The sequence below is a fragment of the Rousettus aegyptiacus genome, unplaced genomic scaffold (assembly GCF_014176215.1).
Source record: "Rousettus aegyptiacus isolate mRouAeg1 unplaced genomic scaffold, mRouAeg1.p scaffold_m13_p_2, whole genome shotgun sequence".
Taxonomy (NCBI): Eukaryota; Metazoa; Chordata; class Mammalia; order Chiroptera; family Pteropodidae; genus Rousettus; species Rousettus aegyptiacus.
The window spans coordinates 42153695-42169280 of NW_023416295.1; the positions used below are offsets into that span (position 1 = coordinate 42153695).

The following is a 15586-nucleotide window of genomic DNA, read 5'->3' on the forward strand; positions in this document are numbered from 1 at the left end:
GTTAGAACTGGAGGTCTAATGTACTTTGCACCATTACACATAAGCTTTCACAACATAATTAGTTAATAAAAAATTAACTAATGAAAATTTCTGAAAATTTCTTGTTTGATTTTTAAAACTCATTTGTAGACTGGCTGGACCTGGTATTTTTTTTCTGGGAAGATTTTTTTTTTTTAATTTATATTTATTTTGGTGTTTAAATATTTTTATTATAAAGAATTATGGACACATAAAAAAAGTAAACAGTATTATAATTAACTCTGGGTATCACTATACCCACTTTCAATAACCATTAACCCATGGTCTTACCTACATCATCCTTACCCCTGTCCACTTTCCTAAAGGAAGATTAGGGGTTTTATGGTGAAAGGAATTAAAGACATTTCAGTTTATCTGCAAATAAGTATTTTATTGTGTCTCTAAAAAATATAACCCAATACCAACATCATACCTTAAAAGGAACAGTTTATTAATATTTTAGCCAGTTGGTTCAAATTTATAATTATCTGGTAAATGCTGTTAAAGAATTCGGTTATATGTAAAAATATATATATAGAGATAGATAATATTTTAGAATTTCATAAATACATATATAAATTAATGCCCACTCACAGATTGATTGATTTATTTATATCAGGATTCAAATAATGGCCATACATTGTGATGGTTGAAATGCCTTTCTAAATGGGTAGGGTTTTAAAATATTAAGTTTTCAGATTTGATTAATAATTTCTAGTTTAATTTCATTTGGTGATAGAAAGTTATGTTTATCCCTTTGCAAGTTTATCCCTTTGCAATGTACCAAGACTTACTTTATGGCCTGATACACAGTCAAGTTTGTAAATACTTCATGATTGCTTGAAAAGAATATGGACTTCTCTTATTATTGGTTGTGGGATTCTGTATTAGTCCATTAAATGAAGCTTTTTAATCTTAATTTCTCTCTCTTTCTTACCCATTTTTCTTTTCTCGAAGAGACCAGGTTTCTTGTCCTGTGGAGTTTTTCATTATAGCGAGTATCTCTGTGGTATAGCTTAACATATTCTGCTTTCATGAATCTGTATTTTCATAAATTGATAGTAGGATTTAGACAATTGATTAGATTCCAATTTCATTTTCCTTTTCCAAGGCTGTTTATTAGTGACGATGTGTTGCTTGATCATGAGCCTCGTAATACTTGTCTTCTTTTTTATGATGTTAGTTTCACTTGATGTTCAATAACAAGGTCCCTTAGTTTATTAAAGATTTAAAATGATGATGATCAAGTTCTATTATTATTTCTTCATTTACTAGCTAGAATACTTCTATAATGAGAAACCTACCCTCATTCATTATTTATTTACCCAGTGATAGTTTGTGTATGAAAAGTTAAATAAATGTCTATTTCTCTTTATTTCCTATTTTGAATAAAGTAAATTTATTTCCCAGCATAGTCCAAAGGTGATCATTTCTTTTCTAAAATCAGTATGAGCTCATCAAATTGAATATATTTCATGTTTCAAAATACGGCATTCATTATTCTTATTGGTATGCAAATGGTTACATCTCTGGCCTGTGGAAGTCTTTTGGCACAGCTCTAGTAGTCTTTGATAGCTTTCTTGATACCTAGAGAAGATGTTCCAAGCTTATCTTGTATTCTACCCCAAGACCTGGAATTGGCCATTTCTCCAAAGAGCCTTGATTCCTTTTAGTGAGAAATGGTATTTGGAAATAAAAATGTGGATACTAGAAGTGTGCATTTCTACAGAATTGGTCTTTATTTCTAAACTTTTTAGTAGACAGAACGGGAAATTTTATGTTTGTGAGTGTGTTTTTATTTAAATGAAATATATTGTGAGTTTAAATTGATACTTCCAATTCAAATTGAAAACCATAAGGGTAACTTTTTTCCTCTCACATCTTTCTTCCCAAGAATTACATTTTCTCAAGGACATCAGTGATGGGAGAATTAAAATATCTCATATTAATCATTTGCTTTCTTCATCATCAAGTAAACTCAGAATAGTAATACTAAAACTACCAGTAGCAGTATGATTACTGAAAATGGAAATAATCTAGTAATTCATTTCACTTCATTACTTATAAGTGTTCTATTTTTTTCTGTTTTGATAAATTACTTTTTTATAGCAGTTCGTCTGTTCTAAATTTGCATAATTATTTGCACAAAATTGTCCTGTGTCCATATTATCTTTTAAATCACTGCAGTCAGTGTAACCATTTTCTTTACATACTTACTATTATTTATTTATACCTTTCTTCTTGCTTTATCTTATCAGAAATTTTTTGATTTCATTTTAGTCTTTTTAAGGAACTCTTTTAGTTTTATTAATAATTTCTTTTTTAAAAAAAATTTATTTTGTTTTCCCCCACTACTGACCCCCATCTGCTTAGGTAGGTCATGGAGCTCACTATTCACCAGGCTTTATTTTCTAATATAAACATCTAAGGCTCTTAATTTCCATTTAATGTATTATCAATTGCAGTTTGTTATAAACTCTATGATAGGATCGTTTTTCTCTGATAGTTTTCTGAACTTTTGATACCATGTTTTTACAACATTTTTCTCCTATTTTCTCATTTTAGCAAAGCAGTTTATAGTCTTGATAATTTGTTCTCATTGTTTACATTATAACTTTGTATGTACTAAGGAGGTGCCTAGTTTTACATTTTGGTTGTGTTTCTGAATTTTTTCTTCATTCTTTCCTTGGTAGTTCTTCCATAAGTCCTTCACATGTATATATCTTTTAAATTAGATGTTCTTCACAACAGTCGAGATACAGAAACATTTCATTATCCACCAAAATTTGCTCATGCCACTTTATAGTCACTCCTTCCATCATTTCTCTATGGTACTTGTCTTTTTTTTTCAAGTGAATTCGTTTCTCTGTGACCTCAGCCCTCTGAGGAATTCCAGAGAAGTTATAATTTTGTACATTATCTGGCCTTTCTTTTTAGGGTTTTGGGAATGGTACTCTTCAGTACTCTCTTAGGTGATTCTATAATTTTTATTTGAAGTCTTTTAAAGTTTAGAGTTAAAAGATCATCATGTTAATATGTAATTTTCAAGTTTATGAATTCTCTGACTTTCTCCCCACTTTTTAGTTCTAATTTTCAAATTAGATATTAGTAGTTGTTATCCTAAGTTTTACTCTACTATTACAGGACATATTTCGTTAATGTATAATCAAAGGAGTGTTAGAGAAACTTAAAAGTGTGTAATTATTTTTCATATTAATCAAGCTTGATTTTTATTTCTTTGGAGCTTTTAACAAATTACAATAAACGATAGACTTGTTAACACCTTATTACAGGGTGTAATACAAAGAACATAATAAAGTGTACTTTTTTTGATTGCCAGATTTATTATTCACTTGTACTTATCATTTTAGTGTACCTAGGTAATTTTAAGACCATATAAAAATTCTTTGTTGAATTCATCATTATATTAAAGGAACTGATTTTTATTACCAAGAAATTATTAATATTGTTAAAAACTTGAAAATATTTCAACTGAGCTGCTAGTGTCTCTCATTTTTTAATGAGTTATTATAAATAGTTTATGATAACATTTCTCAGCAGACATCCACAATTTATTGATTTTAAACATTAAATAAATGGTAATACAGCATCATGTTTGAAACAGTATTGAATAATTTAACCTAATTTTACCTCCTTGTTACTTTTATGGACATAAAAAATGGCTTCTGAATGATTCTTTTCTTTTTACCTTTATAGGTGATTTTAGTATCTGCCAATAAATTGACTCGTTATATAGAACCATGCCAATTAACAGAAGATTTTGGTGGAAGTCTCACCTATGATCACATGGACTGGTTAAATAAGAGACTGGTTGGTATATTACAATGAGATAACATATTATTCCATTCCAATGAGATATATTTTGATAACTTTATCATTTTAATCAAATGTAGATTTTTTTTAACCAAAATGAAGAAATATATTGTACAACACATGATAGCGTATTTGAAGGCAAATACTTGAGTCAGATTCACAAGGGTTACCTGTTATTGTTGTCGTTAGTAGCAGTATTACTAGTCAAGGTTGTAAATCTTTTAAGTAGAATAAAATGTATCTTCTTTGTCAGGCCAGACCAATGAAATCTGGGGATGAAAAGAACAAATTTTAGATTAACTGAGTTTATATTATGTGATTTCTATGGAAGAATACTGAACTTTTGGGTATTTCAAAATAGAAAACCAATTCTGTTTCCCCCATACTTGAACAATATCAGACAAATGAATGTCCACTTATTTTAAGTGGACTTGTCCAAATCCCTTTTTAGACATATCTTAAGAATTCATGTTAAAATTATGGATAATTTATTTTTATGCTACACGTTTGTTTGTAAAATGATTTAACCATTACATGCAACCGGTATAGACTGGTAATAGTATAACATGTTCTATAACTGGAATTAGAGGATTAAAGCTAGTCTAACTAATGTTAAAACTGTTATTGGTGCAGATGTTCTCAAGGAAACGGGAATAAAAATAAATGTGTTGATTGAGGAATAAAAATAATTTCTTAATATATGTAAATTTTAAAAATTTCTTATCCATTGAAACTATTCGTTGTTTTAGGGAGTAGTTTTGTCTTTTCTCTTGTATACGTTGTGCCCCGATGTTTGAATTGTACTAAATGACATCCAGAGAGGGAAAGGGAATATACCTGGCTAATTTAAATTTCTCTTAACTGAAACTCCTTTTTTGCAGTTTTAATTTTTAAGATTCTTTTTAATATGTTAATATTATCTCATAGGTTTTTGAGAAGTTTACAAAGGAATCTACGTCATTATTAGATGAACTTGCTTTGATTAACAATGGAAGTGATAAAGGAAATCAAGAGAAAGAAAGGTAGGTGGCCAGTGTCATGCAATGATTAATCTGGTAAAAGAGACCTCTATTGTTAATGTGCGCTAAAAGAACTAAGGTAAGCAAGTTTCCAGTCAATAAAAATTGACATACAAAATGTGAATTAAATTTATTTTTTTAATTTGCGAAAGTTTGATTTACGTGTAAAATTTATTGATTTGAGTCAGTTTTTTTTTTTTAACAAAAGACTTTTGATGAATAGTAAGTAATATACTTTTTTCTGACACTAAAAATGTATTTGCAAAGACGTGTTTTCAACGTGAAACAATTTTCTAACTTTTTAGAGTTCTGTTTATTTGTAAACGATATGAAAAAGGTCGCAGCTTAAAATGAAATTAATATAACCTATTTAAATACATTACACTTAAATGCCTAGCTGGTAGAACTCCTGTGTTCTGGTAATATGTGATATTCATGAGTTCGACTTGGGGAATATAGTATTTTATGACAATGGATGAAATACCTGCTCAGTTGTATTATCTAAACGTAATTAGCTGGATTAATCATTTTAACAGATCTTCTTAGAATTCCACAACCTTAACAGTTTTTATTTTCCTATCGGTAGGCCATGTTCCTCTCCCCAGGTAAAAAGCACTTTAGGATGCAGGTTAACTCTTTCTGGTTTCAATAGCAAAGTAGTCACTAGAACAGTAATTTTTCATTAGGAAATTTGAAAGAATCAACACTCATCCTTATCTATCTCTTTTGAATCTGACCTTAAAAATGCTATGGAACCTTGATAAAATTCATCTTGTAATTCCATGAATCCAAATAAAGTCACATACCAGTTGATTGAGGTAAGGTAAGAGGGATGTAAGACACCAAATCTTGATTAAAACAGAGTAAAAAAATGTGAAAACAAATGATTTGAATGTAAAGCCAGTTAAAATTACAACAAATGTGTAGGAACATTACTATTCTGTAGATGCATTATAAAAAGGTGAAATGTAAACATTTTACATCTATGTAAATATATGAGTGTGTGTATGTAGATATCACACACATTCTTATGCAATGGCTTAGGAATTAGAAGTGTCACATGAGTTACCTAACAAAAATTAGCTGAACTTCTCGCTTTTTGAGAAGTCCAGCAGAATAATTTTGATGGTTCTTAAAGTCCTTTTCCTCAGGAAAGACGTGCTAAGAGGGCGTCTGTGGAAAATGTGTTTATGGTCATAGCATTGAATGTTGTTTACTGTGTTTCCTCTCTGAGAATGACTATAGATGTTTATAGAGTACATGTTCTGATAAAGTATTTCAGTAAAGAAACTTGTTTCCTTAGAACTTCTTGTATTTACATCCCTTTTTCTCTGCCTAATACTACCTTATTTAGTGTTTTGGGAAACATTTTGGGAAATATTGGTTTGCCTGACTATATGGAGTGCTGAACAAAATCTTGTATTTGCCATTACCTCCCCAAGGAAATCAAATGACTTAGTCTCAAAAACCCAAAATTTTCATCACTGGCCTTATGTCAGCCCTCAGAAAGTATCTAAGGCTATACAAGAAGAGGTTAAGGCCTTGATCAGTTGACAAAAGTGTTAAGATACGTAGCAAGACTCTTAGTTACAGTTGCAAGGTCCTAGGCTTTGTTTTGCCATGTACTCTACCTTTTCTTCATCTTCTACTTCCCAAATGTGTTTAAGAAAATAAAGCCATAGTCCATCTCAAATGAAACATAATTAGGGCAAAACATGCAACTCTAGACACACATATACCAACTTACCAGAGAGAATATTTGCAGCTCAAGAGGGATAGCTGCATGCATTTTTATGGTAACATTTCTGTCTTATTATATAGTTATAAATTTTATTTTGAAACAAATATCCATTGAAAAATAACCAAAATGAATTCCTTTGATATATTTGAAATAATGTCATAATTAATAGCGAACTGATTTTTAAGTAATATATTTTTGGAATTATCGCATAGATATTTCTGTGGGTGCTAATACTTAATTATCTCTAATGTGTTTCCTAATATTTAAGAGAATTTAGCATGGTAGAACAGTATGCTTCAGATTTTCATACTTTTGTGCACCTATTTTAATATGTTTGTATAAAGGATTTTCTTAAGTTATATGGATAGAACTATAGCTTTTAAAGTTATTCTTTTGGTGTTCGCCAGGTCTGTGGATTTAAACTTTCTTCCATCTGTTGATCCTGAAACAGTTCTTCAGACAGGTAAGGTGGAAAAACATATTTATTATTAATTATCCAATAAATCAATCATATTTTGATTGATACACGAGGTAAACATTGGTTGAGCACGTACAGCAGGTCGTTGAATAACGTCATTTTGTTCAACATTGTTTTGATGTAACACTGATGAGATGCCATAGTAGCAACTAAACTCTTGTTTATATCAATTAGCTTGTGGTAAAATCGATGTGCATTGTATATCATTTTGCTTAAAGTCACAGAACCTATTGATGCATTAAATGAAGACCTATTGTATTATGTGGGAGAAACTAGGGGAAATTTTTCAGACTGCTTTTTGGTTTAACCTAAGTGTGTTAATATAGGCTACAATATTAAAAAATATTAATAATGATAAATAGTTAATAATGATAAATAGAAACACAAATTTCTATTTTATTGGGGTGCTATAAGGATTCTTGAATATTCATTATGTTCTAGTGTTATACTTTTATGTATTTTCATATCTCATTTTCCTAACAAGCCTTTGATATAATTAGTATTATTTTCTCTATTTTGTACTTCAGAAAGCCAAAGCTTAAAAATATTAAAAAATCTTACTGAAGATCAAGTAACTGTTAAGCTTTATCCTCATAGCACTAAAAACATATCTAAATCTAAAGCTCTAGCTGTACTGTTTTACAGTCATGTAAACACTTAGCACCTTGCAGTGGCCTTGCGCATAGTATGTGCTCAGTGCGCATGCTTTGTATGTTCCAACCTTAATGTCTCTAGTATTGGTTTCACACTTTATAGCAGAACTCAGTGAAATTCTTTTAAATGAAAATACCTAAATTTATTTCTTATATATTTTTCTAATAATAGCTCATAATTTTAATCCTACTATGTACCAGGCACACTATTCTAAGCACTTTATATATGGTAACTCATTTATCCTTGAACAACCCAGTGAAGTATAGGTACTATTATCATCCTAGTTTTAAGGTATAGAAATTGAGGCATGAAAAAGCGAAGTAACTTAGCAGGTTATACAACTAGTAAAGCTAGAGTTGGGACTTGAACTAAGACAGTTTGGTTTCAAGGCATGGTCTTTAAAATATGCGGTGCTGCTTCTCCAGTGGAAATGGTATCCACAAGGGAAACAAGTGTCAAAGCAGAAAAAAGTAAATGTATTCTGATCTTGATGGCTTTTATGAGTTTTTATATATATGTAAATATGTAAAAATGTGCTTATATGTATAAGTAGATAAGACTTTTCATAAGTTTTTAGAATAATTGTTCTTGCAATTATAAAATGTAAGAAGAGTAAAGAAATTCTGAATGTCTTCGTTGTATTTATTTACTTGTCCTAAATTTTTTAATATGCTATAGGTCTTATTTGGAGAACAAAGAAATAATTGTAATCTCTGAATGGTTAGAAGGTATAGTAGACTGTCAGTTAAAAATATTGCTCTAGATTTAAAACTTAATTCCATGTTTATATTTAACATTTTCAAAGGTTATTTAGCTATGGAATTAAGAAGCATTTATAATTTATATTTTAAAATTAACTTTATATGCCACTAAGTTCTTTTTGTATGCTATTGACTCTTAAAGTAGAGATCAAAAGAATTTAAAATGGAGGAATTTAGAACAATCTTGAATATTTTTTAAAAATTGGGAAATACTTCAAAATTATAATAAATTTCTATTTCTGAATATTAAAAGCCTTTTAAATGTAAAATACTTTTCAAAGTAAATATGAAGAGAATTTAAATATCCGCATATTTTTGGCCCCTAAATAATAATTAGAATAATATTATTCTTGAAAAAAACTGTAATTTATTTACTTTTAAAATAGTTAATATACTTACAGCTTTAGATATTCCACATTCTGCAATTTCAATTTTTCATTAATGAGTGAATTTTCTACATGAGTTTGTTGTAATAAAATAGCATTGGATGCAATTCTTTGGCCCCTCATTATTTATAATTAATATATTGTATAGATTCCTATAGAGATTATTTAAGTATTACTTTGTACAGTGACAAAGACTTTCTGCTAACACGTGTTACACGGCTCTTTTCTTTTTTAGGTGCTATAATTAAATGTATGGGTTAATACTGAAATCATAACATATTGCTTATATCATTGCCATCAGACAGAGCATACTGATTAATACCATCAAACAGAAATTCCAGAGTGTATTGTGTTCTACAGGGCAAGAGGTTGGGTTGGCACAGTATCCTGAGTGGTGACTCCACCAGTAAGAAGAATGTGATAGGTAGATAGATAGGTAAATAAATGAGTAGATAAATATACTATATATATTTACTGTATATTATAGCATTTAGTATATGTATTTATGATATATGATATGGCATATATACTGTATAGTATTTCTGTGTATGTGTATCTATATGGGCAGTTTTTAATTTATTTTCATATACATTTAAAAATTGCATTTCAATATTTATGACTTGGTGGGTAGGTAAATAGATTCTAAAACTAAGGGGCTAGAATTGAGAAGATTAAAAGTAAAAATGATATTTTTTAAGGCTATTAACTATTAATTATAAGTATTTTTCTTTTGTAAAGGGCATGAATTGTTATCCGAATTACAGCAGCGTCGATTTAATGGCTCGGATGGAGGGGTCTCATGGTCTCCTATGGATGATGAACTACTTGCACAGCCACAGGTTATGAAATTATTAGATTCACTGCGAGAGCAGTATACCCGTTACCAGGAAGTTTGTAGGCAACGTAGTAAGCGTACACAGTTAGAAGAGATTCAGCAGAAGGTGATGCAGGTAGGTGTCTTGTTTGAATATATTGAGCTTTTTTTAAATTACGAAAGTTGTTTTTTTTTTATTTATAGTTTCTATTCTGTGACTGATTTTATACTAAGCTTTATACTATATACTATATAGAGAACCTTAGACATGTTAAACTAGGCTCTAAAACTATTTTAATTATGTGTATTTTTACAGATAGCACTTGTATTAAGATATTTTTTCTGCAGTGATGACATTAAACTTTCAGCTCACTATCAGAACGAACTTCAAAAATAACTAGTAGTTAGAAACATATCTGTGGTCTATCTTTACAATAAATAACATTTTATTGTTGATATATGATTTATTTCTCATAATTTGATAGCTTTTTGTTAATTTAGGCATTATGAAGAACTTTTCTATCTTAGCAAAATGATAAAATAGAAGTAATAGATAAGTAGTTATAATATTAAATTGTATTTTATGAAACAAATAGGAAGCTTTAAATATATTTAGTACTTATGAATTTTAGTTCCTTTTACAATTGATCTTTTTTTAATTTTATTTCATTAGTTTGAAGTATACAGTGCATTGGTTTTATTAGTTTTAAGTATACAGACATTTCTATAGCTTATGAAACGATCCCCTGGATAACTCTTTCTCTCCTCTGGCTCTGCACCTAGTCATTACATTACCACTGACTGCATTCCCTATGCTGTGCTTCTCACAACCATGATCATCTTTCAACTACTAATTTGTACTTCTTTAACTCTTTAACTCTTTCTCCCACTCCCCCAGCCTTCTAGCCCCATTCCCCTCTGGCCATCACCAGATTGTCCTCTATATTTGTGAATGTGTTTCCATTCAGTTGATTTTTATAAGAAAAGTAGGCTAAAAATACTAAAAATCAATACAAAAGAAGACATTTCTGTTATTTAGACTGCATTCTCTATTTTCATCTATTGAATTAAGAAATAAATCTTAAAATATTTTACTTAAAAATCCACATTAGGAATGTTTTTATTATTCGTTAATTATATAAGTATTTTACTAAGTACTTATGTGTAGAAGACATTGTGCTAGGTTTTATATAGGACATAAAGGTAGACTTGGCTTTTGCCATCATTAAATTTAAGAGGAGAGAGTGTTACTGAAGGACATTACTGAAATGCTGTAGGCATTTATGGGAGGCATTATTCCTCTCGCTGCAGGTAATCTAGGAAGATTGAGTGGAGGAAGTAGCACTTCGGTTTATCCTCAAAGAATGTGTATGATTTCCCAAGCACGTTCTTTAGGTTTTGAAAGGAGAATGGGTATTTCGAGGAGAAGAAAGAACAGCTTGAAAAAATAATAGCAGCATGAAATCCCAAGCTTTGCTGAAGAAAAAGGGAGCAGGACCAGTAAGGCACCATGCAAAATTTTGGGCTTTTGAGTAATTAGCAGCATGGTCAGCGAGCATGATAATCTCAATTCCTCCACTTATTTGCAGTGTGATCATCTTCATGTTATTCACCTTCCTGAGCCTCAATCTGACTTCCTTTTTCTTTTTTCCCTTCTTCCCTTTCTTTCCCTCTACTTTTGAAAGGTTTGTTAAAAGAATCCAGCACTCAATTAATGGTAGCTATTATATTTATTTCCATTGAGCTAGACTAGTCTAGAAGTCTAGTTCAGTTGTTGGCATAATTTTTCTGTAAAGGGCCAAATAGTAAATGTTTAGGCCTTGTGGACCCTAGCGTTTTTCTTGCAGCTGTGGCTATTTAATCTGCTATTGTAATGCATAGACATTATGTAAATGAAGGTGTGCGGAGGTGCTCCAATAAAATTTAATTTACAAAAAAAAGTGGTGGTCCACAATTGGCATGCAGGCTATATAGTTTGCTGACTTCTGACCAGAGCATCAGGATGTCATGGGTAAAAAGGCTTGAAATGAAGGAAGGAGCTAGATTATGGAAGAATTTGAATTCCTGACAGAAGGATTTAAGCTTTACATATGATAACCATATGTAAGCTGGAGATTTCTGAGTGTACATTAATTATAAATAACTTTTCCTATGTATTATATTCATAAATTAAAGATAGCTTGTATTAAACCCAGGTAAGCTTTAGCTAAGTAGCTTGAGAGTGTAATAGTCCTCCCTTGTCCTTGAGGGGTGCATTCCAAGGCCCCCAGGGGATACCTGAAATTGCTAATAGTATTGAACCTTATATATACTATATCTTTTCTTATAAATACATACCTTTTCACTTAAAGGAAGCACTTTATAACTTCTCTTAGGTATATCCGAAAAGCCAGCATCACTACTCTTGTATACTTTGTGACCATTATTATGTAAAGTAAGAGTTACTTGATCACAAGCACTATGATACCATTACAGTCAGTCTCAAAACAGAGAAGGCTATTAAGTGATTAATGGGTGGCTAATGCATATAGCCTGAATAAGCTGGACAGAGGAATGATTCACATCCTGGGTGGGGCACGGAAGGATGGCATGAGATTTCATCACATTATATAGAATAGCACATATTTTAAAATTTATGACTTGTTTATTTCTGGAATTTTTTATTTGAAAGTTTTGGACTACTGTAGTTTCAGGTAACTGAAACTATGGATAAGTGGGGTGCTACTATATCTTTGAAAACCAAGGTTATGGAATAACAGTGGGATACAAGTCACCAGCTCATGTGGGTTTATCCTCTTCTGTCACTTGCAAGTTATTTAACCCTGGGAATGAACTGTAACTTCTCAGTGCCCTACCTTCCTCCTCAGTAAACTTAGGATGATGATGATGATGATGATGATGATGATGATGATGATATGTACTTAATAAGGTTATCGCAAGGATTAAAGAAAATTTTTATGAAATGTTTAGTGTTTGTCACATAATGAGTTTTTTATTGGTATCTGTTACTTGCTGCCATTCAAAAAATGAATGTTTACTTTAGTGTGACATTGTACTAGGTAGAATATAATGGTGAGTAAAACAGACAAATTTCCCACCTTGATGGTACATAGTTGACCTCACACGCTTCCAGATACTCTCTCATAGTCTTTAGAAATCTGCCAGGTCGAGAAAGAATGGTGGATAGTTACATGCATTTTTGGCCTCTGCAAATATTTATCATGGTAGATTTTAAGAGTATGTCTCCAAGGTTATACATAAAGATGTAACCATTTGAGGGGTCACACTGGTATGAGTTGGTCCTGGAACTGTTTTTGCAGTAAGTTAATATTGATATTGACTGAGGAAGATATCCTGATTGAAATTAAATTTTATAGCCTGGTTTGGCAAACCACTGTCATTAATGTGTTTAAATAAACTTGTGTACTGGAGCATCAACCTCAATTTGTATCACTTATTAGAAATAATCATATATTTACGCTGTCTATATTACTGATGTTTTATACTAAGAAATTACTTTCAGCACACATTAAAACTATGTGCACTTGACTATGCAGGGTTTTTATTTTATTTTTATTTTTTTGCACTGAGATGCCTTTGCTTTGTTTAAACATTATTTTTAAATTTATGTTTCTTTGAAAGTTCCATGTGAATAAATGGTTTCTTCTAGCTATCATGATTTATGGTAGCCTGCTACTTTTGTTTCTAGACTATTCTGAAAGCAAAGTTTAAATATTTAAATAATATTGTCATAGGTTTTTAAAAATAATATAAAACACAATTAAATATTTTTGAGATGCTTTCATTTCACCCTTATTTTAGAATTTAGATATTTTTTAGTAAATAATTATATTAATGGTTTAAAATACTTAAAAGCCATTTTACATGTTTTTATATCCATATTTGTAAAACATAGTAATAAATGAGAAGTGATTAAATCCCAAAAGAGGAAATGGAAAATTGTTTCAAAGTGTTTACATAAGCCTCCTTAAAACTTACTCTTTTTATTTCCATTTTTAAAAATGTTCAATAAAGCAGTTCAGGGACTTCTTTAAGAAATCCAGGAACTTCTTTAAGAAATCCTTGCTATAAAAGACAGATGGTGAGATAAACTTTATAAAGAGTGTATAGACAGAAGGAGCTAGGCATTTTCTTCAGAAAACGTGAAGAAAACAAAGAGGCTAACAATTACTGGTATTATCTACTGGCATAGTAATCCTGACAACATCCCGTACGGTAGGTAGCATTAACACCATTTTAAAAATGACAGGCTAAAGTCTTTCATCTAGTAGGAAAAGAACCAGAATGCAGACTTACTAGTGTGAGCAGAACCAGAATTCAGAATTCAGACTCATGCCTGGAGCTTTCTCCAGACCCAACTGCTCATCTGTCTCTTTCAAAAAGAGTGATACTTTTCACAGGCTAACAGAGAGAAACAGCATCCTAGTACCCTACCTCCAAAGATAGCTCATACAAAACATCAAAGCAGAAAAAGTAGAGACATTGAGGAACAAAGCATTGCATTCTAGAGAGCACCTGTCAAGAGGGGTTCGCAGATGAAATCAGGAATCTAAAAACATTTTAGCAAAGAAAGCTGTAGCACTGAAGCCTGTTCCAGCTCATTAAAAATACTACTTAGACTTTTTTGTTTTTGTTTTTAAGTTTTTACTCTCGAGTCTTAAACCTTATAAAGAGAAGGCAGAAGCTAAAAATATTTTAATACTTAATACTAGAATATAAATGAGCAAAGAACATGAAGAGATAAATCACAAAAGATCATACATTCTTAGTAAGCAAATATTTGCAATGTATTCAGTCTCACTGTATTTAAAAATATACCTGAAAGTATTTCTATTTTTTAATTGACAAATTTTTTAAAAGCTATAGTCATGTTAGTATATGTATACTAACAACCATTAACATTACATCATCATTGGACCCAAGATTGAAAGTCTTTCCTAGGAAAACAATACAAAATTAGAGAAAAAATGCTATATAATAACTTCTATATTTATATAAAGCACACATATTCATATTTGTGTATGTTCCTCATAGAATTCCTTAGAATTGATAGAAATTAGAACATTCTGCATGCTCAAAAATAGTCTTAAAAGCAGATATCATAGTTATTTGAGGTAGTACATTAGTTACTTACTTAGCTCTTAATCAGGGCAGTTGGTTTGGGTTGGTTGGTTGGACAGCTATGAGGGAGGGAGGGAGGCAAGGGCAGGCAAGGAGGTCGGCCTTCTTAAAATAGAGGTTTGCAATCATTACAAATTATAACTGTAGCCACACAGAAAATCATTATAGTATTATAATGTAATGTAAGTGAAAAACACAGGATGAAAATTACTTGTACTTCATAAGAATTAGCTGTAGTACTTAAATCTGAAGTAACACGTAAACAGTATACATGTGAAAAAAGAAATATGCATAATTTTTTCCTATGATGTGGTGTTTTATATAATTGTAAAAAATTACATGAGCTGTTAGATTTTAAAATGAATGTACTTTAGCCTGGTAGTAACAGAAATGTACTGTGGGTGTGTGATACTCTGTTATAAAGTTCTAAGGTAAGCCTAACTCTCTCCCGGGTCTGTATGTTGCAGAGACACCTTCATTCACTTTTTGGGAGCTATCTGAACATTTAGATTTAGGGCATAATTATGTCTCTGTTCTTGAATTCCTTTGTCTCATTTAGTAACATGTAAAGCTTGAGGATATTATTTTTTCTGTTAAAATTACTTCACTGTGTCTATGTAGTTTCAGAGTTTATATGCTTGTGGTTCAAGAGTTAACAAAACACTTTCTTCTTCTGCATGAGAATTGGATATTTAATTAACTGTCTAGCTCTGTTCCCTTGAAAACCTGATAAAAATTG

General features: G+C 30.7%; 1 protein-coding gene across 2 annotated transcripts in view; it reads left to right on the plus strand.

The window, feature by feature from the left end:
* SESTD1 (SEC14 and spectrin domain containing 1) overlaps positions 1 to 15586 on the plus strand; it is a 96856-nt gene that overhangs the window by 53438 nt on the left and 27832 nt on the right. For both annotated transcript variants that reach the window (XM_016152559.2, XM_036237697.1), the window contains 4 exons: positions 3736 to 3849; positions 4780 to 4874; positions 7020 to 7075; positions 9630 to 9841. In XM_016152559.2, coding sequence (XP_016008045.1) covers positions 3736 to 3849; positions 4780 to 4874; positions 7020 to 7075; positions 9630 to 9841 — 477 coding nt within the window. The remainder of the gene's footprint in view (positions 1 to 3735; positions 3850 to 4779; positions 4875 to 7019; positions 7076 to 9629; positions 9842 to 15586) is intronic.